Source organism: Drosophila biarmipes, chromosome 2R, assembly GCF_025231255.1.
Source record: "Drosophila biarmipes strain raj3 chromosome 2R, RU_DBia_V1.1, whole genome shotgun sequence".
NCBI lineage: Eukaryota > Metazoa > Arthropoda > Insecta > Diptera > Drosophilidae > Drosophila > Drosophila biarmipes.
Window position 1 is genome coordinate 18176096 of NC_066615.1, and position 15544 is coordinate 18191639.

The 15544-nt window shown below is 46.4% G+C and overlaps 2 protein-coding genes across 3 annotated transcripts; both read right to left on the reverse strand.

Moving 5' to 3' along the window:
- Positions 1-37: 37 nt before the first annotated feature.
- LOC108022592 (uncharacterized) lies at positions 38-12628 on the reverse strand. 2 transcript variants are annotated; one of them, XM_017091620.3, is made up of 7 exons: positions 11903-12628; positions 5557-6992; positions 4671-5493; positions 4107-4239; positions 3537-3991; positions 3269-3377; positions 38-3203 (listed from the first exon to the last, which is right to left on the reverse strand). In XM_017091620.3, exons 1-7 carry the CDS (start codon positions 11939-11941, stop codon positions 1261-1263), a joined length of 4938 nt encoding a protein of 1645 aa, XP_016947109.1. In that variant the 5' UTR covers positions 11942-12628; the 3' UTR covers positions 38-1260. The 2 variants fall into 2 exon arrangements, with proteins under 2 accessions (XP_016947109.1, XP_016947108.1); XM_017091619.3 differs by having other exon boundaries at positions 38-3206.
- Positions 12629-12878: 250 nt separating this feature from the next.
- Positions 12879-14559, reverse strand: LOC108022171 (proteasome subunit alpha type-4). Its single transcript, XM_017091016.3, has 3 exons — positions 14419-14559; positions 14104-14309; positions 12879-13553 (listed from the first exon to the last, which is right to left on the reverse strand). Exons 1-3 carry the CDS (start codon positions 14419-14421, stop codon positions 12968-12970), a joined length of 795 nt encoding a protein of 264 aa, XP_016946505.1. The 5' UTR covers positions 14422-14559; the 3' UTR covers positions 12879-12967.
- Positions 14560-15544: the final 985 nt, after the last annotated feature.

Below are 15544 nucleotides of genomic sequence, written 5' to 3' on the forward strand. Positions count from 1 at the left end.
TTTGTTGTTGGTTTCATTTCTTTTTTTTTTTGCTTTTGTTTTGTTCATAAAAGTATGCTTACACATTTAACGTTTTAAACTTTCACTTAAATTTAAAATTCTTATGTTGCTGAATTTGAATAATGTGTAAAACAAGAACAACGCTGTGATTAACTTAAATGTTTTTGGGGCCTGTCTTGAATTTAAGGAAATTCATTAAAGAACATGTAAATCGGAAGTAGGATAATGGGGAGCTTCAAAAAAATCGGAAATGCTATAGAGTAGATATACAAGGTTTGGGTGTAAAAAGCCACAAAATGTCGGGGTATACATTGGGATATCAACTAGACTTAGGCACTAATCTAACAAAAGTGTGGCTGGCGGTCATCAGCAGAAAGGCTTTATAAGTATAATCAATTCGTTAACTAAATAGAAAATAACAAGCACTATCGAGAATACAATTAATTATACGGGGAAGAGGCCTCATGATATGGTTACAACTTTGTGTGGCGCTGGGCCCGGGCTCAAAGCGTCGTGTACTTTTGTTTCCGGTTTTCTTTTTGTGATGCATGACCCGATCTCAAGCTCAAATCAATCATCTACAATATGGGGGTCGTCGGCGTCGTCGACGTCTCTCGGGGTTCACATAGACATCATTTGTATGAATATAATGTTGGATTGTTTTGATTATACATCAACGCACGTGTTTGTGTTGTGTCGCATTTATAACTCGTATGGTAAATGTTAAATAAGCATAAAATTTGTTCGAAAGTTGCTTGTGGTCTGCCATTATTGTAGTTGCTTACGCTAATATATATGTTTCATATAATTTATATATATATTTATTATTTATAGGTTTTAATTTAATTCTTGCTCTTGCTTCGCTTAAGTGCTACTATGTATATGTCTGAATTTATTGATGTATACATGCTTCTGTGTATTTGATGTACCTTGTAAGTGATTACTCTTTATACACGTATCATAGCGCCGGTCGGATTAGAAATTCTGAGCTCTTTTCGCTCTAATCTTTATGTTATTGCTCTTAATTTCAAAAAAAATATGTGGATTGCCCTATCTACAAACTCCTCGCTGTCCACACATCCTCCCACCCCCCTGTACTTACAATCTAACGAACTTGTTCCGTATTCCCTTTCCTGTTTTCTAGCTGTTTCTTCAATGAAAAACATCGCCTCTCTTGGCTGGCTCTGTCCACCAGCGATGGTGGTGATGGTGATTCGGCTGCTGAGCTTGCTGCTGCTGCTGCTGATGGTGCTTCGACTGTCAATCGTTCTTCACTGGGTAGTAGATTAGATCCGGTTGCTGGCCATGCGGCGGCATTTGCTGCATCATGCCACCCATCATGGGCGGCAGCACGCCCTTCGAGTCGTCTCCCAGCATGGGATAGCCCACGCCCACTCCCACACCTACGCCCACGCCGACTCCAACTCCCGTGCGGTCGTAAACGTTGCTGTGCGGCGCAGGCGGTGGCAACAGATGCGGATGCAGTGGCTGCTGCTGCTGCGCCTGCAGGCCATGCGGATGTGGGTGGTAGGGCTGAAAGCTGTTCTGCTTCTGCTGCTCGCTGACCAACTGCTCGCTCAAGTGCTGCTCGTACGCTCCTCCGTAGACGCCGCCTCCACCGCGCATCAGAGCGCTCGCATAGCCTCCGGCATTGTGATGTTGCTGCTGCGCCGCCTGCTGTTGTTGCTGCTGCTGTTGCTGGGATGATGGCGTTTGTTGCTGCTGCATCAGGTCGAAATTGTACTCCATTGGCGCGGGATTTGTGTCAATGAGATTCGTGAGTATGCTGCCGATGTTGTTGTAGTTGTGTGGATCACTCGAATTCGCCTGTCCCTGGGCTTGTTGCTGCTGCTGTTGTTGTTGCTGCGCCGCCTGTTGTTGCTGTTGCGGTTGCTGCTGTGTGGATTGGGGGAAGGCGGGCGCCGGCCACATGTGCTGAAAGCCCATTAGATCACCGGCGAGTGTTGGATCCGTTTGCTGCGTTTGTGGGTGCTGTTGCTGCTGCTGCTGGGGCTTGCTGACTGCTTGTTGCTGCTGCTGTTGTTGCTGCTGTGGGGAAGGCGGCACATTCATGGGAAGCCCTAGGAACTCGGCCGATTCCACAATATAGAATTTGTTATCTTTGAGCTCAACCTGCTGGTTGCTGGGAGGATTGCCAAAGTTCATGTTGCCCCAGGAATCGGTGGCCTGTTGCTGTAAGAATTGTTGTTGTTGTTGTTGTTGCTGCTGCTGTTGTTGCTGTTGTACTGAAGCAGGTTGAGGCGACTGCAGTCTCGCATGCTGTGGGGAATGCGATGGTTGCTGGTGCTGTTGTTGCAATTGCTGGGCTGCAGGATGATGGTGTAGCGGCGAGCGCTGGTTGTGGCGATGTTGCTGCTGCATCATCAGCTGGTGCTGGTGGTGCATCGGCGGCATGTGGTGCGGGGAGCTGAAGTGCTGCTGCGGCTGCTGTTGCTGCAGTTGCGGGGTGTGCGGAGGATGTGGACTCTGGGGCGTGTGACTCCTCATGTGCTGCTGCTGTTGGGCAAGATGATGTTGTTGCTGCTGTGGCTGTTGCTGTTGTTGCTGCTGCTGCTGCTGTTGTTGTTGTTGTTGTTGCTGCTGCTGTTGTTGTTGTTGCTGCTGCTGTTGCTGATACTGACTGATCAGTTGATGCTGCTGATAGGCACCTGCTGCCGGGTTGGACTCAAAGTGAAATTGTCCATCCTGCCCAAAGCTATTCATGCGCTGCAAATGCAATTCTCCGGGTGCAACTCGCGACTGAGGTGGCGGCGGCGCCTGCTGCTGCTGTTGTTGTTGCTGTGTCGGCGGCGGTGTTGGGTGCTGCTGATGCAATGCATTCTGCGGCTGCGGCTGCTGCTGTCCCGGCTGCTGTTTCTCCGCATTAAAGCTCTGATTGTACATGGAATTCTGCTGAGATTCACTCGTTGACACCGAGTGCTGCGACGTGGACGCCGTGGAGGATTGCGAACTGTTGCTGCTGACCATGGCCGCATTGAATTGATCCTGCTGCAGGCAGCCCGGCGTGGTGGATACCGGCGGCGGCGGCGTCGGCGTGGCTGCAGAGCCCTTCTGCTGTTGCTGCTGGGCGGATGCTGCTGCTGCGGCTGCGGCTGCTGCCTGAGCTTTCGCCTTGCTGGTCACCGCCTTTTTGCTGGCCTTGACGGGTGGTGGTCCGGGCATATCTGGTAAGCTAGCCATCTCTGCTGGTAATAAAAAAGGGTTATATTAGTTATGGAGTTCATAGAAGAGTCCTTCTCAATCATACCTTCTTCATTCGCTTTGGGAAAGCGCTGCTTTCCCTTCTTAGGAGGCGGCGGTTCGTTGCCGTGCATGGTCTGCTTGTGTCTCACTAGGTGCGTTTTCCACTTGAAGGTCTGCAGAGGAAAAAAGGTTAATTAATTTGTCAGGTTTTGGCAACACCTACAACATCAGAAGAGCTGAATACGTCGTTTCAAACCGAATTTAAATAGCTTTTAAATGAAATATCGCAGTTCTTCAATAGGTATATACACAAATATATCCAAAGATCGCACCTGATCGCAATAGTTGCAGCAATGCGGCCTCTCCTCCGAGTGCGAGGGCAGATGCCGCTGCAGCGACTTGGCCGAGCCGAAGCGCTTGCCGCACAGCGTGCACTTGCATTCGGACACGTCCACGTGGGCGTTGCTGTAGTGCTCCTTGAGCGCGGGATATGTGAAGTAGGACGAGCCGCACAGATCGCACACGTAGGGCCGCTTGATCTCCGTGTGCAGCTGCACGTGCCGCTCCAGGTTTGCCTTCAGCGTGAAGCGGTTATGGCAAATGTGGCACTCGAAAAAGTTGTCGCGCTTGTGCACGCGTATGATGTGCTGGTAGAGGGCGTTCTTCGACTGGAACTCCTCGCCGCACACCTCGCAGATGGCCCCGTCGGCCTTGTGGCCCGTCTCCTCGAAGTGCTGCTGCAGCTTCTTCTGCGGAAACTTCTGACCGCACTCGCCGCAGGGAAAGGCTGCAAGAGGAAAGAGGTTAGAGCAGTGTTCGATAGGTTTTCGGGGCTAAACTGATGCTGATTCCAAGGAACTCCGCCGGAGAACTTGGTGAAATTTACATTCACGGCGACTCACTTTTGATTTCCTTCTTGTTGTGCGACTCCACGTGGGCGTGGAACTGCTGCTTGCGCGAGTACGACTCCCCGCACGTCTCGCACACGAAGGGGAACTCCTTCACATGCATGGTCCGGTTGTGGTGGATGATTTCCTGGAAATTAAAAGGAGATTATAAGAACCAATTTATTATTTGTTTTATGAATTCTATATTCCACTGCCCTTTGTTGTGATTTATGGATATCCCATTAACTACATTTAAATATATAATTTTAAAGAGGTCTATAAAAAGACAGATTATTGGATGTCAAAAGACAAAGCTCTAACCAAAGCACCAACCAAAACAGGTTTAAAACCTCTGATAAGGCTTAAAGTCCAGGTTAAGGTATACCAAATATAAATTTCGTTATTGATTATGTAAATATTGCATTACTAATTGGTTTAAACCTAATTCGTTGCGAGATGTATATATTGATCAAAGCATAAATTATAAAAAAAATATGTAAATGATTTACTAATTTAACTTTCAAAATGGTTAATATCTATGACTGCCTAGTTTTTCTCCTTCAAAAGTCTTTTAGTTACCTCCAGCGTATTCCCGTTGCGCTGGCCGCAGTCGTGGCAGTAGCCCGGATGCATCTTGTAGTGGTCCAGCAGGGACTTCCGCTTGCGATACGACTTGGGGCAGAGCAGACAGTTGTAGCTGGGCTTGTCCTTTTTGCTGCCCGGCGTCTGCCCTCCACTGCCTCCACTTCCGCTGCCATGCTGCGAAGGCGGCGCCTGCAGCGAAGTGCTGCTACTGCTGCCGCCGTCGATAAGCTGCTGCTTGGCCGCTTCCATTTCGTCCAGGTCGTGGTCCATATCGTCGTCATCCTCGTCTGGCGACAGGTCATTGTCGTCCATTTCCAGGGAGGAGTTTAGCTGCCCAGCAGGAGGATCGCCCAGATTCGACAAGGCCGCCAGCGCCGGCATTTGACGACCGGCCATCATCGAGGCTCCGTGCTGTGGGAAGTCCTCCGGCATCATCATCATCTGACGCTGCTGGTGCGGCATGCCCACATGCTGCTGCTGCTGTTGCTGCTGCTGCTGCATCATGCCCCCCATCATCGACAGCGGATTATTGCTCGAGTTGTAGTGCTTCTGCTGCTGAGCCAGCTGAATCTGGTTGGCGAGGCCAGAGCTGCCGCCCGGTAGGATGACGTTGGCATTGCCATGAGCAGCCTGCCCGGCTTTAAGATCCCTGCTCTCTATGGGCATGGATATGGACATGGGCATGGGCGCCTGCGGCGTCAGTTGCGGGCGGTGTAGACTAACATTGTTGTTGTTGTTGCTATTATTATTATTGTTGCTGATGCTATTGCTTGACGTAAGGCCGTTGATCACAAGATTTGCGCTGCTGCTGCTACTTCTAAAAGTAAATAATAGAAGGGATAGTTATTTAGAACCAAATCAAAACAGAATCTGTACTCACAGGTGATGCGAATGATGACTATTGTTCTCCAGGATCACCCCGCTAATGCCATTCCCATTACCGGCGCTCCCACTGCCGCTGCTGCTGCTGTTGCTGCTGTGTCCGCTGGCGCTGTTCACACTGCCCAAGGCACTGCCGGCGCCAGCCAGCATGTCATCGATCTCGGGCTCCATCTCCAGACCATCGATCAGACGACCAGCGCCTACACCCTCGTCAATGAACTCCTCGAACTTCATAATCTCTTGGGCAGCCGACGACAGCTGCGATTCCGTTTCCGACTCCAGTTCGGAGTCGCCAAACGAGATGGCCGGCAGTTGCTGCTGCCGCTGAATCTCCTCCATTTGCTGCTGCTGCTGCTCCTGCTGTTGAATCTCCTCCAGGCACTGCAGCTGCTGCTGCTGCCGCTGAATCTCCTCCTGATTCCGCTGTTCCTGCTGCTGCTGCTGAATCTCCTCAACGCGCTGCAGCTCGCTCTGCTTCATCAGGATGACCAGCTGGCGGCGTTCCCGATGACGTCGCCACTCCTCCAGACGCTGCTCACGAATCTCCTTGAGGACCCGCGCCGAGGGCGTGGTGCCCAGCAGGCGTCCGTTCACAACGAAGTTCTCGTAGAACTGGCGGAGGAAGGGCTTGTGGTGCTGGCTGAGCGCCATGCGAAGCAGAGCCCGGAACTGGGCCTTGAAGGCCCGCTCGCTGAACTCACCGGTGCTGTGGTGATACCGCATCGTATACTGGCTGTCCTCGTGGAAGACATAGCCCTCGCCCAGCCGGCTGTGCTCCTCTTTCCGCCGCACACTCGTTACGGTCAGGTGCATGTTGTTGGTGCGCTTCCGCTTGACCAGCTTCCCGTCGCTGCTGTTGCTGTTGGCCTCCTCGTCCTCGCCCAGCTGCTCCTCGTCCTCGAAGGTGGCCGCATACTTCCGCTTGACCAGCAGCGAAACGCCGGTCTGGATCAGGTCCAGTGGGTCGCCGTGGCCCATGGCTAGGGCGTCCACATTGTTGCCGGCATGGAACTGCAGGGAAGACGAGTTCTGCGTGTCCGCATCGTCGAGAAAGTCCTCCTCCTCCTCCTCGAGGCACAAGAACTCCTCCTTGCAGAGGATCTTCTCGAAGTTCTGGTTCAGATCCGTCGATCCCGACTCCTCCTCGTCGTTCTCGCGCTTGATCTCCGCCTCGCAGCCGGTTCCAGGCTCCTTCTTCTCCTTCTTGGTGGACAGCAGCAGCTGCAGCTGCTTCGTCCTCGCTAGCTCCTCCTGCTGCGTCCTTGCGCCTGCTCCTCCATTGTCGTTGGCTGCAGCTACGTGACTGAACAGATTCCTGACGACTTGGTCGCAGGCCTCCGGGTACTTGCACTTAAGCGTCTGCAGCAAGAATTGAATAGCATCGCACCGCAATGCCGTGTTGAGGCTGTCCAGTAGATTTAGTGATTGATCCACCTGGAAAATAATTAGAGGTGTTATTAGGAACGCCTTTAGTGCTTTAAGTAGGGATTGAATATTGTTCAAAAAATAAGTTAAAATTAAATGATTAATATTATTCTCATTTCTAACGGAGAACCAAGTTCTCAAGCCTAAGTATGTTAAATCCTAAAAAAAAAAAATTAGTTAAAATTAAATGATTAATATTATTCTCATTCCTAATGGAGAACAAGGTTCTCGAGCCTAAGTATGTTAAATCCTAAAAGGATAAAGGATCAATATTAGGTCTAATCGATAAGCTACTAAACAACCATATTAAATACAGGAGAGAGTATATTTGTTAAAGGAAACTGTAAAATATTAAAGATGGAAACTGTATCGCCATATGTACATAATATATAGGGAACTATAGGTATAAAACAGTTTTAAATTAGAGTGGAATACAGATAAATAGAAAAGATACACACATGAGAACTAACTTTGCAGATACCAAGAGCAGATAGCAAAAGGTATAGAAAATCAAGCCTTAGGAAAGACAAGAAGAAATTTAGATATTTAGCCAAACTATTTTAGCTGAATACCATACCTTTCAAGGTATAACATCCAATAAACCAGTTTTTTATGTTCTTATCTCTGAATTCATTAATCTTGTTCCATCCATCTTACGAGTGCACTATAAATCCTACTTGCCCAACTGGATTTTCCGTTTTGAGCCCACTGTGCCTAAATTATTGCGCTAGTGGAAAATAAATTACCAACTTCCGCTTCAAGCCGCCCATTTCCACGGAGAAAACAACAATGTAGGGAATGTGGTGGGTGGGAGAGACGGAGACTGGGTTGGGGCAGGGTTGCCACCTTAATACGGGATATTTGTTAGTCCCGCTGAAGGCCCAATTAGAATCTCCATTTGTTTCAATTAAAAGGCCGAACTCTCACAAACACAAACGCAGGCACACACGCCGATGGAAATAACTGTCGTCAAACACAATTACTGATTATTATTTTCCAAACAATTTAATGCAATTAGAGGGGAAGAGCAGGGGCTGGTGGGAGGCAGATGTGTGAGAGGTGGGAGAGAGCGCGCGCGCTTCAATGAAACGTAGACAGCACGGCGACAGCGACGCCGACTGCGCTGCGGCGCAAGCGATTAGCACAGGTAAACACACACACAGAGAAACAACGGCGAGCGAAGATGGCGAAAAATAGAAAAGAAAAACAAAAACAGCAGCAGAAGCAGAGAAATTAAAACAGCGCACAATTTGTGCTACTTTTACCCATTCCACAATGTTGCTATTGTGTGTGTACACGGTGTGTGTGAGGTTGTGTATTTGCAGCGATTTGTAGTTGTTACAAACACAATGTGGGGCCTGCTCTCGGCCCGCTCCTCTCTCGCAACCCATCCACCCACTGTGCGAGAGGGAGAGGCGAACAATGGAGAGGAGCCGAAGGAGGAAAGGTGGGTGGCGAAAGAGGAGAAGGTGCCGGAGGGGGCACTAAAAGTAAACGACGTCGCAACCCTGAAACGCTCTAAACACCTTCGAATACCCTACCATTTCACAGATTTAAGTTTAGCAAGGTTGTCGAGATGCTAAAAACACATAAATATGTTTATCTTTTGTCATAAGGTATTTAATTATTTGGTATTTGGTCAACTTATATAATATAAAAAATTAAAATAGTATGTTTTTAGTCATTTTTTCAGTCATTGATATTGGCTTCTAAAAAAAGTTTTAGTTTTGAAATTACTTTTAAGTTCGAGGAGTATTCTTAAAAAAAAAAGTGTAACAAGAACTTGTTCACTTTTATTTTGTTGATTTCATTTAAAATATTAAAAACCATCTCATACTAAATAATAAGGAAAAGGGTATACATACTTCGGCTTGTGGAACTAAACTTTCCTTGTATTATTTTTGTGTCATATCGTATATCAAAAAGTTGTTACACAAACATTTTTGACAGATTTTCCCAACTTGTTTTTGCCAGATAAAAAGTATGTACTGACATATATAACCACAAAACTTTGGCATACAAGTTTTTTCATTTATTCGTTGTTTACCCACTTTAAGGAGTAATAATCTTCAATTAAATAGATGAGAGTTAGGGAAAAATAATCAATTAATGATAATGGGCTTTGTTTTTAGCCTTTACAGCGATCATAGCTGTGTGTTACAGACCCTACTTTCTCTCAGTCAAACTGCTTTTAATCAATCAACTTGAAATGGAAACAAAACGGTAATTCTTGACAAAAGATTCGAATTAAGTCAGCTAAACGATGGTTACTATGTATCTCCGTGTTTATTTCCCCCCATTCCAGCTGTGTGGCAACGCTGCGGGCTGTGCGTTTTATTTGTCAATAAAGTTGTTGTAAATTTAGATTGCAGATAACACAAACTAACTACAACTACGCGTGTGTGCTTGTGCATGTAGCATTTATAAACTTTTATTATAAACTTAATTCGTGTGCCTGTGCTGGGGGCGAGAGCGGGGAGGGGGAGGAGAAGAGAGCACTAAGGAGGGAGAGAAAGAGAGCCTGAGAACGAGCGGTGCAAGAGAAAAGCAAATGCCATATTTAATTAGAATTTTTTGTGTGCTCTAATTAAATGTTAGTTGGTGTGCGAGTGTGGGTATGTGTGCCTTTATGCTCGCCTCTGTGTGCCTTTGTTTATGAGAACTAAAAATACCCAATTTGTAGATATTTCTCCCGACTAAAAATCGCGTCTGTGTTTTTGGGGATATCCCTTGCAGGGTGTGGGCCATTCGGTAAATGAGCGCGCTGCCTCGGTTTATTCCGCTTTAGTTGCTGCACAGAAATATTTAGTTCGTTTGCAATTGTTATGTACCTGTTCATTCCGCACATAAAGACCCAAAGAGCTATCTTCAAAATACTTATGTACACATGAGCACGTCCACACACACACCAGCGCATATATACGCTGTTCGGATGGGTGAACCGTTAGAGGGGGGCGGTGGGTGGGTGGGGGAATGACGTTGGCTGCATTTTTAGCAAAATTTATGTTATACATTTAGAGCTTGCCGTCTCCCTCGCACCCACACACACAGGTCCCAAAGCTCTCAAAGTGGAACTCACACACTCGTGCATCCGAATAGTTGTACTAATCAAATAAAAATAGCATTTACATCGCCCTCTCTCTGCTTTCGTTTTGTTTTTTCAGAGTTTTATTAATGAAATTGGCACAGCCAAACACACTGCAATCAATTCGAGTCCCAGTGGAAGGGATGGCAGGGAAGGGAAAACAAAAAAAGACACTCAATCCATGTCGTAAACTCAATTAAGAGCGATAAAAACTTTAATTGTATTACTGCAAAACGGAATTAATTAAAAAGCACAAAGAGTGTTTTCAACTCGAGCGGAATTTGTGCTTGGTATTACCCCAAAGCATTCGGTGAAATGTGTAGTTTGGACTATTTTCCGCGTTTAAGTGCACTTAAATGGGCAACATTAAATCCTATTGACCACTTTCTTCTTTCCCAACTACAGTTACAAACTTGCTCCACTGTGCAGTGCTGTTTACTATTCTTCTTCTTCCACTTGTGCTTTGCTTCGTACATTCGTACTCGATTCGCCGTCTCGCTCGCGCCTGCATGTGAAATGCCTCGAATTTATATGCATGCAGGAGGAAAAGAGAACTCCCCATTCACTCCCCTCCCCACCACCGCCCCCTCCCCCCACATCCTCGTCCAAATCGCCCCACAAACAACAACACACACACACAGAAAGCGGGAGGGAGAGCGAGAAATACAATCAAACTTTGGGATTTTATAGTATTTGTAGTATTAGTATTTATGTAAATGTGCCTTGCTTGTGTGGCCAAAGTAAATGTAAATGTTGTTATAAACTAATAAAAATAAAAATAAATATTTTCTCGAAAATAACGAAGGAAAACAAAACAAAAGTGAATAATAGCAGTGATGAAATGGGTCGAAAAGTGGGGAGTAGCGAAGTGGAAGGTGGGGAGAGTAAAAGCGGGCAAGGAGAGATGCGGGGGGCCGGGGACTACAATTCATTTTAGAGGCAAATAGAAAAAAACAAAAATAACATTATGTGGCACTCAGCGAAAGGGGGAAAGAAAGGGGGAGAAAGAGCGGAGGAGAAGGAGGAGGTGAATGGAAATGGGAGTGGTATGGGTTTGCCTTTGAATAGGGATAGTGGGAGTGGGCGGGGGGACGAGGAGGGGGCGGGATGGAGCAAAAGACTCGGCGGAAGTTCACACAGACACAGTTGCCGCGCGCGCGTGTGTGTGTGTGTGTGTGTTATTGTGGGTGGGTGGAAATTGTGCAAGAAGCGATTGGGGGGGCTCTAAATCAACGGAGCTTTTAAAATAATAAAGCAAACAGAAATAGAGGGAATTTTTGAGAACCACCCTTCTGGTTCCACCAGCTACACTCGCCGAAAAGGTCCACCAGCAAATTAGAATTACCAAACTCATTGCCATATATGTAGGCCGCAAATTCCCGCTCAAACTCATTAGCTGCGTCTCTTTGTTTACTTCAGGTGCTTCGCACTTCCAATTGGAGAGCAGAGCGCGATTTGAATGGCCAGAGCCGGAGCAGAGGCAAAACTAAATTCGGTTCAATTTTAATCGCAACGACCTTTTCACATTACAGCAACAATAATCACAACAACAGCACAACAACAATAAATACGGCCCAGTGCACACTGTACTTCATTTGTTATCTGTCCTCCACCTCCTCCTCTTCTATCGCGCGCTCTCCTCTCGCTGCCGCTCTCTTCCTTTCCTACGCATTACACGTTGTTTTGCTGCTCTCTCAATTAGACAGTCGCAGTCACACGGAATGTAGACTGCACGCACACACCTACGGCAGCTGGCCTGCGTGTGTGTACTTTATATTGGAATGAAAGGGGGAGGTGGAAGGGGAATGGGTAATGGTAAACATTATTTAATTACCAGTAATTTAAAATCCAACTGTGTAGTTTTGTTATCCATTTTGTTGTTGGCTTCTGCATTTGGCTGAATTTTATTTATACGTTTCACTCTCTCACACACACATTACCACACACACACACTCGCGCACAGAATCTCACTCGCTCACACACACACACACGTGTGCGGGTTTTTTTTATTATTTCAATTTTTCCTTTAGCCCCTGCTTCGCGTTTCTTCTTGCTTCTTTGCTGTGGCTCAGCTCTTTTTTTGTGTTATTCCATTCTCCTCTCCTTTGCTTTTGACTTTTCGTTCGTCGCTCTCGCTGTATTGACACAACATTGAGAAATTCCCATTGGTTTTTTTTCTGCCCCTTTTTCACATTTTTACGCTTAATGGGGGGAATTTGCAGATTTTGTTATTGCATAAATGCGAGAGAGCACACACGGGGAATATTTAACAACCGTGCGCCTATTTAGCTCTAGGCTGCTTGCAACTTTCTGTGGCACACACACACACGCGCGCGCTCATTGCCCGTTCGCTGCGTGTGAAAAACTGTTTTCCAATCCGTTTTCGCCACGCGTTCTGCGCGCACTCTCCAATTACGCGTAAAGCCCTTCGTAGAAACCGATTAACCGTTAGTTTAGCAAGTATAATTGAGTTTTTTTTTTAACAGCAACAGCAAATAAAAAGCGACGGAATTTTTCTCAAAATGTTTTGTACGGTATTTTTTTAGTGACTGCTTGAAGGTGGGCATTATTAGTGCATCTTCGGGGCGAATGGCAAGCGATAGCAGAATTGATAACGGTTCCAGTCCTCGCTAATTATCGATAACAAGTTAGACGTCTCCCGCGTTGGAGAGTTCTAGTGAAGACTCAAACCGGTGGCTTGTGTCCCGAGTATTTAAATACTAATTTTCCCGCTTTACAATTTGAATACAACATTTGAAATATAAGATTTATATAATTGGTACAAGGTACAATTAGTAAGTAGAAGTATATATCTTTTTGAAATTTTATTTCACACGCTCCGAACTTCGATTACAAAAATCAGGATATACCCTTAATCAATAATTACGCATCCTTGGGACTACTTGGCCGGCTGCTTCGCCTGCTTCTCCTTCTTGGCAGCCTCTGCCTCCGCCTGCACCTTGTTGTACTTCTCGATCAGCTTCTCCACATCGGGCTTCTCCAGCACACTGTACACGGTCTTGTTGTCCACGCGCTGCAGCGTGGCCATCTCCACCTTCTCGGGGGTCAGCTTGGTGGTGTCCAGGGTCATGCTGAGCACCTTGACGGCCAGATCCTTGGCGTCCTCCAGCGTCAGCTTCACGTTCTCCTTGTCGGCCAGCTCCTGCTTCAGCATGGAGATCGCCGCCCCGAAGTTGTTGCCGATGCAGGTGGCCTTCCAGCCGCCGTAGTTGCCGCTGGGGTCCGACTGGTACAGCTGGTAGCCGTACTTGTTGTCCCACCCCATGTAGAGCAGCGAGACGCCGAAGGGGCGCTTGCCGCCGTACTGGGTGTAGGCCTGCTTGATGTCGCACAGGTGCGAGACCAGCTGCTCGCAGGGAATCACCTCGCCGTAGCTGAACTGGTAGCGCTGGGCGATAAGGCGCAGCTCGGCGGTGAGCACGTTGGCATCCGATGTGATGCCCGCCACGGAGCAGACCATGTTGCTGGGGACAAAAGAGGGATCCGATTAGAGGTGGATTTTATACATGTCTAGAATTTTTAATAGTTCTTCAGCTAGTTAAATTAAAGGTACATCCTAACATTATATCGAACTTTGGGTTAAATATAAAATGTGTGGTACACCACTTTGAAACAGACTAAAAACCCTTTTCAGCAGGTAAAGGATTTCTTGAAAAATAAAGGAGGAACATCATTGTAAGGAATATATTTTATATTCTGTTGGTAAAGAGACATTTTTGGCAAGGGTAAAAGGAGGATTCCTGTGGTTTTAAGAAACGTTTTCAAAATCTCTTATGTTTTACTCAATCTAATCTACCTATGTAATTAACCCCTGTTTCTTATGCTAAATCGTATTTTTAACAAATAGCAATAAAATATGGACAAGTTGCTAAATCAACCTTTTCGGACGTCACCCATTGATAAGAACAACATCCCCTTGCCGTAAGGAGAGAAGTGCCTCTGTGGGCCTTGTATCCTTCCTAACTTCCCACTGCCCTAAGGATACTCATCCCAGGAGCCCCAATCCCAACTCACTCGTTCAGGCGGTAGATCTTCTCCGAGGGAATGGCGCTGTCGAGCAGTTTGTTTGTGCTGCGGCACTCGGCGGCCAGGAGAATGCCGTCCTCGGCCAGGATGCCCAGGCAGGTGCCGGCGTGCGAGATGGCCTCCATGGCGTACTCCACCTGGTACAAACGGCCCTCCGGCGAGAAGATCGTGGTGCGGGAATCATAGCGGCGCGCCTGTGAAAGTACCCGGTAGGTGGTAAATAGCACGTTTATGAGCCATCCATGGCCATGGACCTTGGGGTCTTGTTCGGCCCACCACCGTTGGGCTGGCCCATGTACTTACCATTGCTAACGAATATATTAATTTACAAGTTTATTTTGCAAAACGAACAGAACTGTTTGTCATCCAGTGTGGAGTTGCCAGATTGCTAGACAGATGCCAAAGCGGTACCAGGGATGAAAACACAAAACCATGGAAGGCGTTAGGGTATACTCCAAACTGTTGGTATTTTTTGTTACCAGGGCTGAAAATGTAAGCTAATTACTAATTGATATAAAATTTAAAACCAACTTCCACTGCAACTCTTTGTTTTAAATTTAAGTAACGATTTTTGTATTTCTACTCTGTAACAATAAAATGTATTGAAACTCCTTAATGAAAAAATAAGCAGCTTAGTGTAATAATGTGCTTTGTTTTAAGGGTATGTGAATTAATGGGCTATTGGAAATATAAAGTTAAATTTGAATCTACCCCGTTTTACCCCGCCTTTTTTCCTAATTTGTATTATTTTTTATTTAATATTTGCCTCAAATGGAATTTCAATAGTCGTAATTATTATTATGAAACGTAGAAAACATAAAAAGAGTAACCTTTTTGGAATTGACCATAGTTTAAGGGACTTGTTTTTCTAGGAGCTATTACGAGAGTACTTGCGCACAAATTTTCAGAAAAATTTAATTTATTTATGTTTGTTGTTTCAGGAAAGGGATAAACTGTTGCGTTCGATACACGGCATCGATGTGCCGTAGAAGGCAGCCGCCGGTTTGCAAATTAATTTAGTTGATAACCAATCAAGTCACGTAATAAGTGTTAAACTATAAAATAAATTCGATTTTTACACGATCATAATCACTTAGAAAATGTTCAAGGGCCACTTTTGTATTCATTTTTAAGGACTTCACTGGCGGGTATGTAGCTTTATTGGCCATTTATTTTACATCTAGAACTGCCTTTTACATTCGGGTTCACTGAATGCCGGGTGAATTAAGCCGGAGCCATCTTAAAGCCGTCTGCACGAGTGCCACCAAAGAGACGCATTAATTGCTGGAAGCACGCGACGGCGTTTCCAAACGATTGCCATTCAAATTTGGCCGAGGAGCAACAAGTGGGGCCATAAGAGCCTGCCCGCCTAACCCAGAGATTCACTTTCCCTGCGGACGAAGCCAGTTGGCCACCGTTTTGCCGGGCT

What these genes read in the sequence shown, in the direction of transcription:
- LOC108022592 (XM_017091619.3), bottom strand. Translation starts at nt 11,941, where the DNA reads ATGGATAACAAAACTACACAGTTGGATTTTAAATTACTG. An exon ending in AGTCATCATTCGCATCACCT is followed by an intron (nt 5,494 to 5,556) that starts GTGAGTACAGAT and finishes ATTTACTTTTAG; the next exon opens with AAGTAGCAGCAGCAGCGCAA. An exon ending in TCCCAAAGCGAATGAAGAAG is followed by an intron (nt 3,207 to 3,268) that starts GTATGATTGAGA and finishes TTTTATTACCAG; the next exon opens with CAGAGATGGCTAGCTTACCA.
- LOC108022171 (XM_017091016.3), bottom strand. An exon ending in AAGATCTACCGCCTGAACGA is followed by an intron (nt 13,554 to 14,103) that starts GTGAGTTGGGAT and finishes TTTTGTCCCCAG; the next exon opens with CAACATGGTCTGCTCCGTGG.